Source organism: Sander lucioperca, chromosome 14, assembly GCF_008315115.2.
Source record: "Sander lucioperca isolate FBNREF2018 chromosome 14, SLUC_FBN_1.2, whole genome shotgun sequence".
Taxonomy (NCBI): domain Eukaryota; kingdom Metazoa; phylum Chordata; class Actinopteri; order Perciformes; family Percidae; genus Sander; species Sander lucioperca.
In genome coordinates, this window is record NC_050186.1 from 14,068,402 (window position 1) to 14,085,344 (window position 16,943).

At 40.4% G+C, this 16,943-nt stretch overlaps 1 protein-coding gene and 1 long non-coding RNA gene across 2 annotated transcripts; both read right to left on the bottom strand.

The window, feature by feature from the left end:
* Nucleotides 1-731: 731 nt before the first annotated feature.
* tbca (tubulin cofactor a) lies at nt 732-16,223 on the bottom strand. The gene is made up of 4 exons (XM_031317726.2): nt 15,992-16,223; nt 9,316-9,421; nt 4,566-4,652; nt 732-1,642 (listed from the first exon to the last, which is right to left on the bottom strand). The coding sequence occupies exons 1-4, from the start codon at nt 16,042-16,044 to the stop codon at nt 1,562-1,564; spliced, it is 327 nt and encodes a 108-aa protein (XP_031173586.1). The 5' UTR covers nt 16,045-16,223; the 3' UTR covers nt 732-1,561.
* Nucleotides 5,807-7,189, bottom strand: LOC118493079. The gene is made up of 2 exons (XR_004895030.1): nt 6,799-7,189; nt 5,807-6,075 (listed from the first exon to the last, which is right to left on the bottom strand). It is a non-coding gene; the product is annotated as an uncharacterized LOC118493079 (long non-coding RNA).
* Nucleotides 16,224-16,943: the final 720 nt, after the last annotated feature.

Consider the following 16,943-nt stretch of genomic DNA (forward strand, 5'->3'; position numbering starts at 1 on the left):
CAGTGGAACACAAACTCTCCAACATATTTAGGATTGGAAAGTCAATTTTCGTATACGACTCAATTTTTCGTATACATTGTGTACTGCTACTTCTACTTCAGTATATGATCTGAATAGTTGTTACCCAGCCACCACATGCTCAGAGCAGTGAGCTCCGCAGCCCGCTCGGACCCATGGTCGCATAGACCCAGACGCAGCGTCCCGCCGCCGCATCTCATGCCTCAATTAGCGCCGCTGCCCTCTGCACGGACTCGATTAGGCCGTGATTTATCCGAAAGAAATATAATTATACATCCAAATAAAATAATCAGCATTGAAGAGCGATTTCCTTAACGAGATGGAGCGGGGTAGATGTCACGCAGTAGCAGCGCCTCATTAGGGCGGTAATGAGACTTTGGGGTGATCCCGATAATTATCGAAATCTGTAAAATAAGGATCAAGTCAAATGTAACCTTAATTTGTCTGGCAATTGAGTTCATTTATTAGTACGACTATTTAGGAAGGACTCTCTCAGCATTAATACAAGGTGTGGTTATTTTTAGGCCATTTGGATAATAGATGGAACTGCTGCAGGGGCAGACAGGCCTGTTTAATCATTCATGGCCATAACCAACATTTGTCTTTTGACTGACAGGGTTTCCCCCGAAGTGCTCCTCTTTATTGTAGCTATCAACACACAATCCATTTCACTGCTCTTAACAGGATAATACACTGTGCAATTAAATCCATCAGGTTAGGGCTGAAACCATCAGTTTATTAATCGATTAGCAGGTTGAAAGAAAATTACAATCCCCAACAATTTTGAGAATCGTTAAAACATTCACTGATTTGAGTTTCTCAAATATGATAATGTGCTGCTTGTCAAGTTGTTTTACATCGTGTGTTTTGCACAGAGAACACAAGCTGAGGAAACTTGTTTTCGTTTTTTTTTCTAATATTTCACAAACTGAGCAATTTATCGAAAGAATAATCCATTATTGAAATAATCGTTACCTGCAGCTTTGGTTAGTATTCTGGGATGCATCATCATTAAGTCCTGCGGGGGTTAAGCAACTCAGACACATACAAAAGGAATGCAAAATGTATCTGAAAACGTTTTAAGGTAAACTGTCACTTCATAAAACCACTACAGTGATCTCCAGTTTCTCACCATTTACAATAGTCACCAGTGTAAAGCCTTCATACTTCAAATCCATCCAGCATTGGACCCACACCATTGAAAGTGATTATAGTTGCAGAAAAGACAAACACGTGTGTATTTAATAATGTCTTTGAAGTCCAAATTGTGTATCAGTATGACGAAATAAAGGTTAAGCAAAATCCTCTACTCCTCTGCTGTAATAAACTGAATGTTTCACTGTGTTCTTGTGGGATTTTACACACAGGAGGAGTGTGATCAAATGTGGTGGCACGTTAACAGTAAACAGTAGAAATAATTACATCAAGAACAGACAATGTGAATGGATTCAGTTGGCCTCCGCGGTTCCAAACAGGGCCTGACGAAAGGAATGGACATTTAAAGCAAGTGAATCTCACAGTGAGAACAGAAACAGATCAGAAATCATCCTTCAAGCTTCACCGAGTCCAATACGCTTCTAGCCTCTTTGTACTCCTCTGATTCACCCAAATCCTCTTCTGCTTCCTGAAAAGACACAAACACACACACACATGCTTGTGTTTTATTGCCATTTTAGAACAATATTGCCATCTCCTACACCCAGAAATGAGGAATTACAGCTTGCTACTTAAGAATAAATCCACAACTCTCCTCAACTTTTATCCTGTCGCTGTCTATATAAACTAAATATCTGAACAAAAGTGTTTGTATGTCACTTTGTGTTGTCATAAAACTTAATGCCTGAGATCATATTTCACTCAGTATCGTGTTACCGGGATCTACATTTAGCAGTTAAGGGATGACGTGACTGTACGGTGTCCGTGTCCTTTAATTAAGCGAGTGTGTGAGTTCCTGGGGTGGTCACCGAAGTGACAGCGCTGCTAATGAACTGTGATGAGCGTGTGCATATGTGCATGTCTGTCTAAAAGGAAGAAAGGCTGCAGGATGAGTGATAGGTGAAGGGGACATGTTGCTAATTCCAGGTTAGCTCCCTCTGCCTACCATCCAGCTCTCATGTGAGTGACTCACACCAACAGCTGCCTGACTGTTGCTCCGCATTAATTGCGATGACCCTGAGACATGCATGCTTACGTTTGCTTCTCACCATCCCAACTTAAGTCCTGAAGGGATTAGACACACACTGTGGTAGTACGGATACACCGAAATATGGTTAATTAATGTAACATGTGATACTTGAGCATATTCACATATTCAGTTCACTGAAATCACAAACAAGCAATTTCCCATAACCCCCTGTGGTATGTGGCCAAGCAGATACTTTCTGTTTTATTTGATTCAGCTTTGATTTATCTCCCATTGAGATGTTTGCTACCACACGAATACAAAACCACCCTGGAGTTAGAAAACCAAAACGGGGGCCGCACCATTTCCAAATTTCTCCATTTTAAGGGCTCTGAAACCACAAATAGTGTGAACATGAGGCGTAAACGTAGCAAAAGATATTCTTTTTCTTTAATCCAAAATGTAGCAGTGTATACGTAGCCAAAGAAGTGACTGCAATTTGGATTTTCCACTCAACATGTTAGCCTGACTAACAGCCTAAAGCCATGCTCTCTGTGAGGCTGTACTTAGGCACAGCGGTGCTTTAATAGCTTTAAAGCACCGCTGTGCCTAAAATGCTAACGTCCCCATGCTAACATGGTCACAATGACAATGCTTACATGCTGATGTTGAGCAGTTATAATGTTCATCATTTTTGGTCCTAAAACAAAGTATTAGACTGCCAGTTAATCCAGTAGATGTTGAGCTATTTCAGTCTGGTGAACTGACTGCTCAACAGCGACTACGTTTACATGCACATAATATTCCGGTTTTTGCCCTAATTCCGAAAAAAATGATATTCCGACTAAGCTCTAAAATTTACATGGCTAATGAAAGCAAGTGTTCCACTAATATCCCCGTTTACATTTAGCGGCCCAAAACAGGATTTCTTTCAAGGTTTACCAGCGGTGGCGGACTTCTTGGACCGTGCGAACACAGCGTCCCTCTTTCATTCCTTCAACCAGCTTCTCGAAAAGGTCGGCGTAGCGATGTGTGCGAATATCCAAAAACCTGTTGATATCCAAGTCTTTGATAATGTTTAAAAGAAGCTGTGTTTCTCCTTCTTATCGGGTCTGCAGCCTTGCAAACTGTTGGCTGGTTGGTTTGTTAACAGCAACCATAGCAATGCACAGAGATGACCATAAGCCATAAACAGGCAAGAGGCCGTAAACTGCGGTAAAACCCCCGACTGAGACGCATATTCCAAATGTGCTGTATACATGTCCGAAGAATGCCTCTAAAACCCGAATGATCAAGGAATAACCCACGTCTTAATCGGAAAATGCTATATTCGGAAAAAGGCCTTATTCGGAATATCCAACCGGAATATGCTGTTTACATTACGTATCAAATTCGGAATATTGTCATATGCGGAATAATAGTGGAATATTGGTGTGCATGTAAACGTACAGAGTGACGTCCCTAAATATATGTCACTGGCGTGGCTAATAAAAATGGTTAAGCCAACTTAAACCAGCGTTTTGAGAGATTTTGTGGGCTTTTTGTGTGCTGCTACCTTTGTCGATAACTGTTTTCACAGGGCCTGAAAATGGTTCAGTCTGCAATCTTTTGAGCACCACAAATCCCATTCAGCTCCATTGTATTTAAATGATGGCAGAAGTCTAATATCTGCATGGGCAAATACAAATGGAAACTATTTTTGGGATTTGGGTGAAATAACTTATTCTGTGTTTGGTAAAAAAAAATGTATTTGGATAGTGTTGAAGCATTGGAATTTAAACATATTGTAGTATTTGTGTTTGTTTGTCCACCAATAACACTGTAATGAGTATTAGGGACTATAGTTAAACCATAGTGACATAGCAAAAATGTCTTCATGTGTTGTCTTATTTATAGTACTGCAGTGATGGAAGCTAGCTTTTAAGACGGCAAACATATTGTGCAGTCCTACGGATCGTTTCAGCCTCTATTTCGCTCAGTGTTTTAGTTTTAAAAACCATTAAAAAAAGCTGTGAACTAACACAGCACTAAACAGCTGACAGACAAAGTTAGAGACTTCATCTAGCATCTAGATTTGTCAGGTGGCCAGAAACTCGACTCGAATTGCGTTGCTCGTTTTCTGCCAAACCCATTTTCGACACCATTGCAACCATTGTAAATAAGGATACCTCCTCAATTGTCTTTCGAGGTCAAATAAAAGTGGATTTGTGTGAAACACGAGCTGGGGTTTAGGCTAATTCTATAATAAGTTTTTGTCATTATGTGTCTAAAATATCTCACAAATACAATAACACCAGGTAGTTTATCTACAAGGTTAAAAATTAGTTACAGTAACAGCAAAAAAAATAAATGGATTGAGAGTTTAATCAATACAGTTTTGTCCTGTTGTGAGCTGAAACGGGTTTTTTACCCTTGTGTTACTTACTAATAACTGAAGCAGATCTCCGTGTGCTATGGTCAGACGGCGTTTGCAGTCTGGGATCATCATTCTGGCCTCCTGCAATACCTCCACCTGAGACCACACAGAGACCACATTACCACTTTTTTATTTATTTTTTTTATTTTTATTTTTTTTAAATTGCAACCACCGTTATCATTTTTCATTACAAAAATCAACACATCATTGAGCACAAGTATAAAACATTCATTTAAACAGCTAGCTACAGGCATATTCATTAGCTGCATTTCATTGTAGCCTAGTTCCTGACAGCAACCTGCAGGGTGTCCCACAGACACTCTGCTGTGGTTAACATCTCCAGACAAGCTGGCGGTATGAAATATGTTATTGAGTTATCGATCGGGCAGGGAGTTGGGCAGCGGGGGACCACCTCGATCTGACTGCACACCTGGATAAATGAAGAAACCCTGAGCCGAGGGCACTGTGATCAGGCGTAAAGAGGTATTACTACGCCTGGAGTGAAACTGTGTTACAGCCTGGGGAACTGTCGCAGCCTCGGCTAATGTGGAATTCCCCCAGCTGGCACCCTAAAGAGCAGAGAAGAGTTGGCTAACGCTGTCAGACACACTCACTCATGACAGATGCTTCCTCACCTAGCCCTCTGTCGAGCTGGAAAGTCAGAACATGAACGCAGTTACACACATGTACATTACACGGCTATGCACACTAACAGGCAGTCAGATGAACTCATACACAGGCCGGCTGGCAGACTGACACGCTGAAAGACGGTAGACAACTAGTCGAGCTGGTTGCCATCTAGATGTGACAAGGTGAGCCAGACTAAGCAGAGGAGTGCTGCAACAGAGAAAAGTCATGGTGCCCTCCCAGTGCAGTGGAATGATCCCATCAGTGCTGGATAAAGATGACACTTACAGCGTATTGATTCCATTAAAACAAAAACCTCTAATCCATCCTGCCTCAGACCTCTCATCTCCAACCATAATCCATCTGGCCTCCCAATCCCCCCATTTAACACCAGCCAAGCCTGCTGCTCAGCCTGAGCCGTCGCTCTATGAATGAACAAACAAAACAAAAACACACTAAGAATTTTAATGTTTCCAGTAAACATAATCAGAAGCGGTGCCTGCTGTGCAGTTCCTCCATGCCTGGAACACGTAAAAGAGAAATCCACTGGGACCCAGTGCTCTACGCAGGGCTCGACGCTAACTTTTTTTCCCAAGGAGCACATGTGCTGCTAAGTAGAAAAATTTAGGAGCGCATAAAGAATTTTAGGGGCGCAATGAAAATGTATCAAATAATGTGCTTCTTTCATAAAATGAATATGAGGAAACATTTACAAGCAAAGGGATTTCATTTATTTGAATAGAACAAGTAGCCTAAACTAGGTTTTTGATTATTTCTGCTTCAAACTGCATTTGTTTAATATTTATGTAATAGTTAATACTTTAAACTGCACATGGTTCAAGGTTCATTTATTGTCATTGTACAACAAACGTCCTACTAAATCCAGACAGACCTTTGGAGAATTCACTCCAGTCAGCTAATAGGGTGGCTTACTTAAGGTAATTGCTATTACTGTTGGTGCACAGTGATACATTTTACAACATAGGTTATAAATACAAAACGTTATGAAGTGTAATGTTTTCTATTCGATTTTGTGCAAAGCCAAGGGAGGCGCTTCCTCCGTCTCCACCGCTTCCCCCCGTAGAAAAAGCAACGGCGCAGCCAGCACAGAGTGGTTCACCACAGATCACGTGTGGCCGGCTTTACCTGTACAGGGGACGGCAGAGAGACGTCACCTCTGTAACATGCTCTGCTACTTGTTCAGTTAAAGGTGCTCCTCACTATCCGCTAGCTGCCTGTCCCCTGAACACACTGTAAAAAAAAAAACCGGTCTCTGTAGACAGCCCAGGCTCCACAAACGGCAACAAAAACAAACTGCGCCAACCTGCACCACTAAACATAAACAGTGTTCCAGCCAATAACCGACAAGAAGGATTTGGGGGTGGGGGTTGGGGGGTTAGTGCGTGGGAGGGGGAGGGGACGGGATGAGGAGGAGGGAGGGGTGAGCTAGCCTCGTTTTGTTTGACAAAACTTCGAACGTCAACAAGAAGTTACGTCACCCAACATCGCTTAGAGCATCTTTAACAGGGATAGCAATGCCGATAAAGCGGTTGGAACTGTGGTTATTTTTCAAAACGCCACACAGGCAACGCTCGCAACAGGCTCGCTGCAAGACCTTTGGAGAATTCACTCCAGTCAGCTAATAGGGTGGCTTACTTAAGGTAATTGCTATTACTGTTGGTGCACAGTGATACATTTTACAACATAGGTTATAAATACAAAACGTTATGAAGTGTAATGTTTTCTATTCGATTTTGTGCAAAGCCAAGGGAGGCGCTTCCTCCGTCTCCACCGCTTCCCCCCGTAGAAAAAGCAACGGCGCAGCCAGCACAGAGTGGTTCACCACAGATCACGTGTGGCCGGCTTTACCTGTACAGGGGACGGCAGAGAGACGTCACCTCTGTAACATGCTCTGCTACTTGTTCAGTTAAAGGTGCTCCTCACTATCCGCTAGCTGCCTGTCCCCTGAACACACTGTAAAAAAAAAAAACGGTCTCTGTAGACAGCCCAGGCTCCACAAACGGCAACAAAAACAAACTGCGCCAACCTGCACCACTAAACATAAACAGTGTTCCAGCCAATAACCGACAAGAAGGATTTGGGGGTGGGGGTTGGGGGGTTAGTGCGTGGGAGGGGGAGGGGACGGGATGAGGAGGAGGGAGGGGTGAGCTAGCCTCGTTTTGTTTGACAAAACTTCGAACGTCAACAAGAAGTTACGTCACCCAACATCGCTTAGAGCATCTTTAACAGGGATAGCAATGCCGATAAAGCGGTTGGAACTGTGGTTATTTTTCAAAACGCCACACAGGCAACGCTCGCAACAGGCTCGCTGCAACATAATATACTGACGAGCCGAGAGCGGCTGCTCAGACAGGCTGTATGTGCTCCAGAAAGGCAACCATGTAAAACTAAATGTAGAGAAGCTCATGGGAGCTACTGGCGGCCACATCTGCAAAAAACAGCAAGTATGAAAATAACGTTAGGTTGTGCTCCTAAATACATTTTACAGTTGGCACACATCTATTTTTAGTCGCAAATGCGAGTGAAACGGTCGCACTGTAGAGCCCTGCTGTGGAGCAGTACTCGTGGACCATGCCCACATATTTTGGTCTATATATATATATATATATTCAGCCTTTTTTGGATAAAGTGGGGCATTTAATGTCAAGGATACTGGGTTTTAGATGTAATGTTTGTTTCTCTCCTTTTGGAGATATGCCTAAAACGTTTGTGTTACAGTAGAAAAATAAAGACCAAATGCTGGCTTCAGAGAAACCCCCTACACTGAGCTTTTTCATATACACAAACACATCAAATCCACACTTCATAGAAAAAAATGACCCACACCCTTCTACTCACCATTCTGTGGTGAACAAGACTTAAGAGTCTACAGCCCAGCAGCTCTGTGAGGCTGTACTCAGGCATAGAGTATGCTTTGAGCTAAATGCTAACATGAGCATGCTAACATGCTCACAATAACAATGCTAACCTGCTAAATATTAGCATGTGTAATCTTAGTTTAGCGTGTTAGCATGCTAAAATTTAGCTAATTAGCACTTAACCCAAAGTACAGCAGAGGCTGATGGGACAGCCATTAGTTTTGAAGGTATTTGATCATAAACCAAAAGGTCTGGTTGAAAGGGCTGAGGATCACCAAAGTGATTACAATTCAACCTGAGAGGTACATGGATGTCTGAACCATAAATTTGCAACTCATGGTGGAGCTAGAGGAAAAATCAGGGAATCACCAGTCACTAACTATCATCCACTGGGGATCATGAATGTCTGTACAAAATGTCATGGCAATACATCGAATAGTTGTTGAGATATTTCAGTGTGCACCAAAGTGATGGACCAACCAATCGACTTTGACATCCCTGGAGCCACGGTGCTAGCTTGGCTAAAATATATGAAAATTGTTACTCTCAGGAAACAGACACTGATTAATGCCTTTTATTTAACGTTTTTAAAATTTCACCTTTTTGGCCCAAATCCCTGTGCAATGAACTGTACCCGTGTATCTGTCTGTGTTAATTGATGACCCTATCCTAGTCCTTGTGTTGTCATTCTGCATTTCAGTTTCTGTTAAATTTAAAAAATGTTATTAAAAAAAGAAAAGTGTAGAAGTGTAAAAAGTCTTGGAAAAAAAGTGTTTAATATGCTATCAACACATAAAGCTAGCCAGCACCACGTCCGTCATACACATTTTCAAACCCTGTACTGCTTTCGCCGATGCACACGCAAATGATGGAGGGCTGCAGGCGGAGTGAGAGAGAATGGAGAGGAGGGTAGGGACACTAAATTATCAGCACGTGTCAGTAATTATCAAACTCCTCTAAAGTAACATGATATAATTACATCTGCATCAAGCAAATTACAAAATCACTAATGATTCTCCTCTCAAAACCTAATTCTTCATTATCAATGTGGACTGACCTCATTACATCAACGAGGGGCTACTCAAATCATCAAGATAGAATTCACTTCCTAACTACAGGAGAGCAAAACCTCTTCACTCACTGGCTAAGATCAACGGGAAAACGGTTGATGATAAATGTAATAATGCAAAGGTTTTCAAATTTAGACACATGGTTGTTTGGTATACAAGAAGCAAAACAGAGGACCCCCATACCTGTTTCTTGATGACATACTCACATCCTGCCTCGGCTTTCAGGCGCTCAACCTTCTCCTCCTGCTGGCTTAGCTCTTTTTTGTACGAAATCTCCTCTTTCACCAGCCTGCAGACAGCGAGGACAGAAGAGGGGAAAAGACAGTTCACAGTTAAAGGCAGTCATACAGTGTTGTTCCATCAAACACGAAGCATAAACGCATGGCCTCCCAGACAGATAATATAGGCCCGAAGCATGAAAAAAGGGCGGGCTGTGATGGTCACCTTTTACAGACAGGGCCATCTATCCTCATTCTCTCCAACGTTCCTCTAACTCAGGGGACACAGTGAGATCATCTCCCGCAGGATGGCAAGATACACACCTCAATAACAACAACCGAACACATCATTCCCCCTCCCTGCTGCTACACAGACTGAGAATCACCCTCATGCTTTGATATGAAATCCTAATTTTTCATATGCAGTATATTTGCAGTTGGATGAATTTGAGGGATCAACCAATCAGTTATTTGACCAATCGCTTCAGCACTAATCTAATCTGATCTAATGTGTATATTATATCAGAATCTCATTGGTAATGAAATATCCATCCAACAATAATGAACACGACTAAGTACATATGTGATAATTCTAAATATTATCACACAGACAAATATGTGCTTGGCTTATTTCACATTCATTTTGTGCAGCTTTTTTTCAGAGACATTTAAATACACTCAGTATTTTTTAATTGTATAATTCTTTTCTTCCAAAATATTCAAACTAAGACTCTGCAGTGACACAGTTCACATCAAGACCATTTCAGTACTAACAGGGTGTTTCCAACCGGTTTATAAGGCTTAAGCACAGCACCCGAGCCGTTTTGGCACCGCCTAAGCCGAATGAATGTAACTACGTGACTTTTTACAGATTTAATGATTGTAGTTGGTCGCCAGTGGACTTCTTTTGGCAAGTTTTGTCTTTAAGCTTTTTTGAGCATTATTGAGTGTTGAGTAAACAAGCAACATCCACACATGACAAACCTTTTGTTGCCCTTGTTAACTGTATGCCTTCCAGCTCACGTTATCACCGTGCTTATGTGACTTATGAGCCACCTCTATCGCCTCCAACTCACTCGCACACATACACACACACTACTAGTCTATTTAGTGATTAATTGATCCTCATTTTAGCCCCTAATTTGGACCAAGTCAGGTGGTAAATGGGCCTCTTTTCCTTGATTGTTAGTGAAAATGGGCTTGAGTACATTGATAAATTTTGATTATTTATCAATTACGGGCCAAATGGAACTAAATATATTATTATTCCGACCCTGATTGGCATAATGGAGTTTGAAAATATCACTATTGATAATGATTCCCAACTAATAGTCTTTTTCCGCCTGTGCCTGCTTGTCGGAATGACAACACAAATTTAATTTTTCATAAAATCAGCCTGCGTGTGCGTAAGTGAGTGATCCGTCATTAATCAGTAACATTACCGGAGACCCTTCCCTCCGTGTTGCGCTGCTCCTTGCTTAGCCAAGGAAGCCAACATCACTCTGTCATATTTTACATCAATTACCACTCATTCTTATAAGGTTCCATCAAGAAGCTTTTAAACAGGAACCATATGCAATAGCAGCTCCTGCCTTCCACTCTCATGCTTGATGCAGAGTGAGTGATGTCACCGGTTTAGAGTCAAAGAAGGTGGCAAAGAGAGGGGGAAAGATGGAGGGAGGAAGGCTGGAATAATTTGAATAAAACTGAAGGACAGTCTAATAACAAAATGTCCATTCCTCCCCTTCCAGTCCTGATGTTAATTTCTTATTTCTCCCAGACTTGGAGCGCTGTGTGAATGAGGGGTGGGGTCGTGGCTGGTTTTAAATAGACCTGCCACCTCAGGCTTAATGGAAAAGGCAGCTCTCTGGAAAATAGAAAAAAAAGGGAATTAGAGCCAGCCGACACACACATTCGGCCGCCTCCTCTAGCACTGTATTTTTGAGCCACGATGTAGTCTGTGCTGGGACCGGAATGACAAAGGCAAATTACTGTTGTCATTTTATTAAGGGCATCCGCCTCGCTAGGGCAGAAAAGGCACTGACTGGAATGTGCAAAAGCCATTGGAAATAGGCCTGGCTAAAAGAGCAGGCAGGTTTCCTCTCAACTCCAATATATAAAAGGGAGGAGGGAGGGAGCAAGGCAAACGCAGAGAAGGAGAGACAGAGGAAAAAGAGAGCGAACGGTAGGGACACGAGATTATGAAGACACAGAAAGCAATGACAGTCTGTACGTTTAAACCTAACAGCTTGATTAAGGGCCCACGTCAAGATAGGACTTTTGGCCTAGAGGAGGTGAACTGTAATATCGGTAGTATCAAATAGTATACTCAACCTCAAAAACATCAGAACAGTAGTTACTGCTTAATAAAGTACACTATTGTACTATTGCCTTTCCTACACTGGACACTCTGACATTATCCTCTATGGGAAACCCAGCCACCGTCATCAGCACCTCAGGGAGCCTGTTAGTAATCTGACCCTCATCAAAACACAATCGATAGCACATTCCACTATCACCCATGACAGGAGGGAATTAGAGGTCTGCCTGATCGACGAGAGATACTCTCACAGACGGAGCACATTATCCCACCACTCCTCATAATATATACAGTACTTTCCATTCCAGCATGGTAAAGTATCTAGACATGTGCACATTTGGCTCAGAATGGATGCCAATTCTTTTAATAGGCCGCCTTAAACCGGATGATGAGCTTTAGAGTTCCTACATCAAAAAGCCTTTGTTTTGTCCAAGATGTCATGTACAAAACAAAACAGATTTTTTTAGTGCTGCCCCCTGAAAGTCAAATATTTCAATCATCGGTCGGCGACCCCTCAGTCAACTGAGATTCTTCAAGATAACGATAATGTTATCTTCTGCCTTGTGCTTAGAAGTGGTGAATTTCCAACTCACAGAAACTTCATACGGCTCTGGCTTTTGTTTACCTAGTGTCGGGAAAAAAAAATGTTGTAGTTATTAGTGTAGTAGGGTATTGAGTTATAGTTATATAGTAATCTTAGTGAAATGCTCTGAGTGAATTTAAGTTGGGCTTTTATTGTGAAGGGTAAAATGGAAGAAGTGAAGCTGTAGGGTTATGCTGCAGTTGTGGGAGTAATTAAAAGTGTGTTGGCCATCTTGGTGCACACTAGTTCAGATTACGGAGCCTCCATGTTTTTATTTTATTGCCCTTAGCTACAGTAGTTGGCACGTATTAGCTCGGACAGCTAACCTGGCTTGTTTACTCTATCATGTGAAGGTCTCTGTCACCCTGAACCCCATTCAAATATCTGGCAGTTCAATAAAGTGCTGCTTAAAACTGAACACCGAAAAAATACCTGAAAAAAAATAAATAGGAACAAATAGTCTAATATTTGTATTGAACAGACAAATCCGATTCGACTGACAACATTTTGAGTCTGGCACAGAACCTAGCTTGATTAAAAGGTATGGTATTTCTATTCATTATTATTTTGTAAATTCTTAGGCTAAATCCATAATCAGCTAGAAAACGATGCAAACAGTGAAGAAAAGTGAATGGAGTGGGACAAGTGAACATGAGATTTAGGCAACGCATTTGGAGAGTCTTCGGTCTTAGTAGCTCTCAAACATCTTGTGGATGCACACTGATGACATACGGTCTTTGACTAATGCCTGTTTTTGCTGTAGATATCTTTAGAAAAGAAATGTGGTTTGTAAAAGCATCAAAATTGGACATATTTTTTAAAGTATTACGTTATTTAATCACTTGATTTCAGGAGGTGAGATATTTCCAATCAGATGTCGTATCACATCTACAGCAGAAGCAAATAGTAAATCAATTTATTGACAGAACATTAATTTGGAACCATTCTGATAATCGACTAGGTCATTTTTTTAACCAACGGTAACGGTAACCAACGGTCACCAATCAGTGAATCATAAATTCACTGATTCCAACTTTTCAAATGTGAGGATTATATATTATAGTAACTTTACTGTCTTTGGGTTCTGAACTTCCTGATAAAACAATAAATCTAATAAAAATATGCAGATTAATATAACTTAGCAGTAACTGAGCTTGCATCATTCAGTGTTTGCTGTTGTGGTTTGCAGAAATGCCACATCATACCTGTCTTTGTTTGCTTTTCCTTTTGATTTTGACATCATGACATTGACAGAAATGTGTCCAAAATAAACAAATCAAAGAACGATCAGACCAGTTTATTTTTGTTGAGATCATTAGTCCAAAATGACCATTTAACTCTATTGGTATCTTGGCAGATCAAACATTGCCTTCTCATGATCACGACTTCGACCTACATAACAGTTGATCATTTTGCAAGCAAACTTTTCCAGCTATAAAAGTTTTCAGGGTATAAATATCCTACTGTTTTACTCTATGCTACTCGCAGCAGCTTAGTTTAGTCTAGGATTTAAATCAGGATAGAATTTAGTCTAACACTACATTTGCATACTTTTAACCACTATTGTTGGTGGATCATTTTCAATAATTCTTCACTTCCCATCTGTTACTACACAAATATTAGTACAAGCTTTGATACTGGTGTATTTTTCTTAAGTATGAGCCATGATCAGAGCAGGATGTAGGCCTACTGTAGATTCCAGTCAAACAGAATATGAAGAACGCTGACTGTACAAGACAAGTAAAAAGTAATAACACATTTCCAGTGCTTTCTGTTGTTGAGATGTTTTGAATCCAACTGTCACTCACTGACATCACAGAGTGTGCACGCTCAGTGTAAAAAAAAAAAAAAAAAAAAAGTAGTTTAGTGATGAGAATCAGATGTTAGGGCTGCTCGATTATGGGGGGAAATATAATCACAATTATTTTGGTCAATATTGAAATCACAGTAATTTAACACGATTACTCGTTGACTTCTGGAAAGATGTTGCAATTATTGAACTTAAAAAACAGTGGAAAAAGTTAAATAAATCAATTAATACTTTTCCTATTGAAACTTTATTTTTTCATTCAGAACACAAGAGAAAATAACTTGAAAAAACGTAATGAGCTAAATACTTGTTTCAATGGATTATTCTGTTTTTGTGATTATTGGGAGCTGAAATCATAATCACGATTAAATTTCGATTAATTGCACAGCCCTATGAGATGTGGTCTCATTGGTTTATTCGAATTATACAAATGTCTTAATAATCTTGCAATTCTTGTTGATACAGCACCTGAACAAAGACCTAGCAGAGAGCTTGATTGAGGTAAAATATGAGTAACAACCACTGTGTTAACTAAGCTGAGGTCATGGAAAAACAACCCTTTCTGTGGCCAAAGGAAAAAGTTAGATAAATTAGAAAATGAATACTAAATATATAACTGCAGTTATTCACGAGATACTCAATAGTAAATGCCTCAGAACAAAATGATCAAGAGATTTGGCTTAGAGGTAAAACAATTGTCAGATAGGTAACTACAAATCAATTCAGGAGCAAAATTACATGTTTTTGTGTGGAAAATAAAACCATATTTGACAAACTATAGAATATTAGTATGATGTGCTTAGTCACAGTAAACTTGTAGGCCTAACATCCATGTGATGACCATAGGCCACACTAACAGTAGCAGTAAGCTACATGATGCAGTGTCATGACTGTGCAGGTATTTCCTACATCTTCACAAATGTCCACAGTCAGCTCAGACTGGGTGGGGGAAAGTAATGTTATATGGAGATAAAACAAGGCTAGACAGGGCTGTGTTAAAAACAGCAGTGTAATGTTAGTTTATCTTACCTTAGCCAGTTTCAGGGTGAATGTTTCTATAGCTAGCAATAGTTTATTTAACTGCAGTGGGCTTCATCAACAAGGCCCACTGACAGTCTCTGACACACTCTAACCCCTCAGTTACTACACGTTACATTAGCACATCCTGGACTATTAAACCTGACCATTGCACATGTTAACATTACACATAATGTGAGCTTTTGCACATGTGCCTTCCTTGTTTCCCTTTTTTAAACAGTTAACTTTATATTGTACATATTGTTATTTTGTTATAGTCTCATTGTGCATACTTTTTAATGAAGTCTAATGACTTCTAATGTCTTCTAAGTCTAATGAATCTAATTTTAATAGAAATATTCTGTATTTATGTTCTTGCCTTTAGCAGTACTTTGCCTTGTTGTGTATTCCTTGTGTTTACTGTATGCATCAAATACACAAAGGCAAATTCCCTGCAAGTGAGAACTTGCTTTGGTAAGTTAATAAATATGATTCTGATTATATCTGATTTTTGTATTTAACGTTACACCAATTTAAGTGAATACACTATCATAATACAAACAACGTTTAGGCCATTGGTTGCGAGTGGCCTCTTACACCAGCCTACATGACAGTAACAAAGTAACGTTAGCAGCCGAAGCAACCGAAAACACAACAAAAGAACTGGTTTCAGACTATAGGCCGCGCCACAGCACCGGAGTAAATTTAAAACCTAACGGACAAACATTCCTCTATGCGCGGTGTGGTTTAATGCCGAGCCAGCTTGTCCGCTCGGCTAAGCTAGTTAGCTCGCTACCCTAGCTGAGCGCATAGCTTTATGTATATCTATGTAGCTTAGCGTAGCTATTGTACGTAGTTAGCTTGTTTGACATGCTAAATAGTCTTAAACTGGAGCGAAAAGCCAACCTTACCTCTTAACGATGCCAGTTTTAATCTTAATTTGCCGTATTCTTGGATCTGCCATGGCTGTAGATTGTGGCTAATGTACGCAGTTGTAACGTGCGGTGGCTAACTGCTAACTGACAACGGTGTGCAGCAGAAAGTCAGTGATGACCAGCTGCTCGCAGATAAATCGATGTCTAGGAGCAGATGATTATCGAGTGTGTGGATCACAGCAGGTCCAGGATGAGAACCGATGAGAACACACTTTGGGCAGTGAGCTCTGGCCATTTGTTCTACAATTACATTTAAAAATATATGATGAAAAAGATACTATAAAAATATGTCATATCTCATAACAAAACACAAAAGTTAGGACTCTATGCAGGACAAAAATCATACAGTAGCCTATGAAGGAGGATTGGAGTCTTATGGCCATGACTGGTCTTTTCATCATTTCATTGTACTCCTTCCTCTGCCTTTATATGACTTCTAATTATGCATTTACTACATTCCTGTTACACCCAGTTTATTCATCACCATTTCCGTCTATTTTGTATTATGTTATATTTTATTCTTTATATACTTTGTATTTAGATTCTCATTTTGTTGTTACTTGTGTGATCTTCCTTTTTTTCTTATACATATTTTATTAGCATTGTTGGAGGGAACCTGAGACCTAAGATTTTGATTGCCAACAACTGCTTCCCTGTAGGCCTAATTGTTGTGCACATGATAAATAAAGACCTTGAACCTATTTTATTATACACGGTGGCAAGATAAGACAAGACAAGATAAGCCTTCTTTGATCCTCAGAGGGGATGTGAGGAGCAATTAAAGAGTTACGAGGTAAAGTAGCATTGTGTGGTATACAGCTAGGAGTTAGATGTACACCATATTTTACATGGTTTTTACATGGACATCTGAGGGCATAGCCAACTTCTTTTGTATTGTTGTGTTTGTTATGTACTTTTTATTTATGTA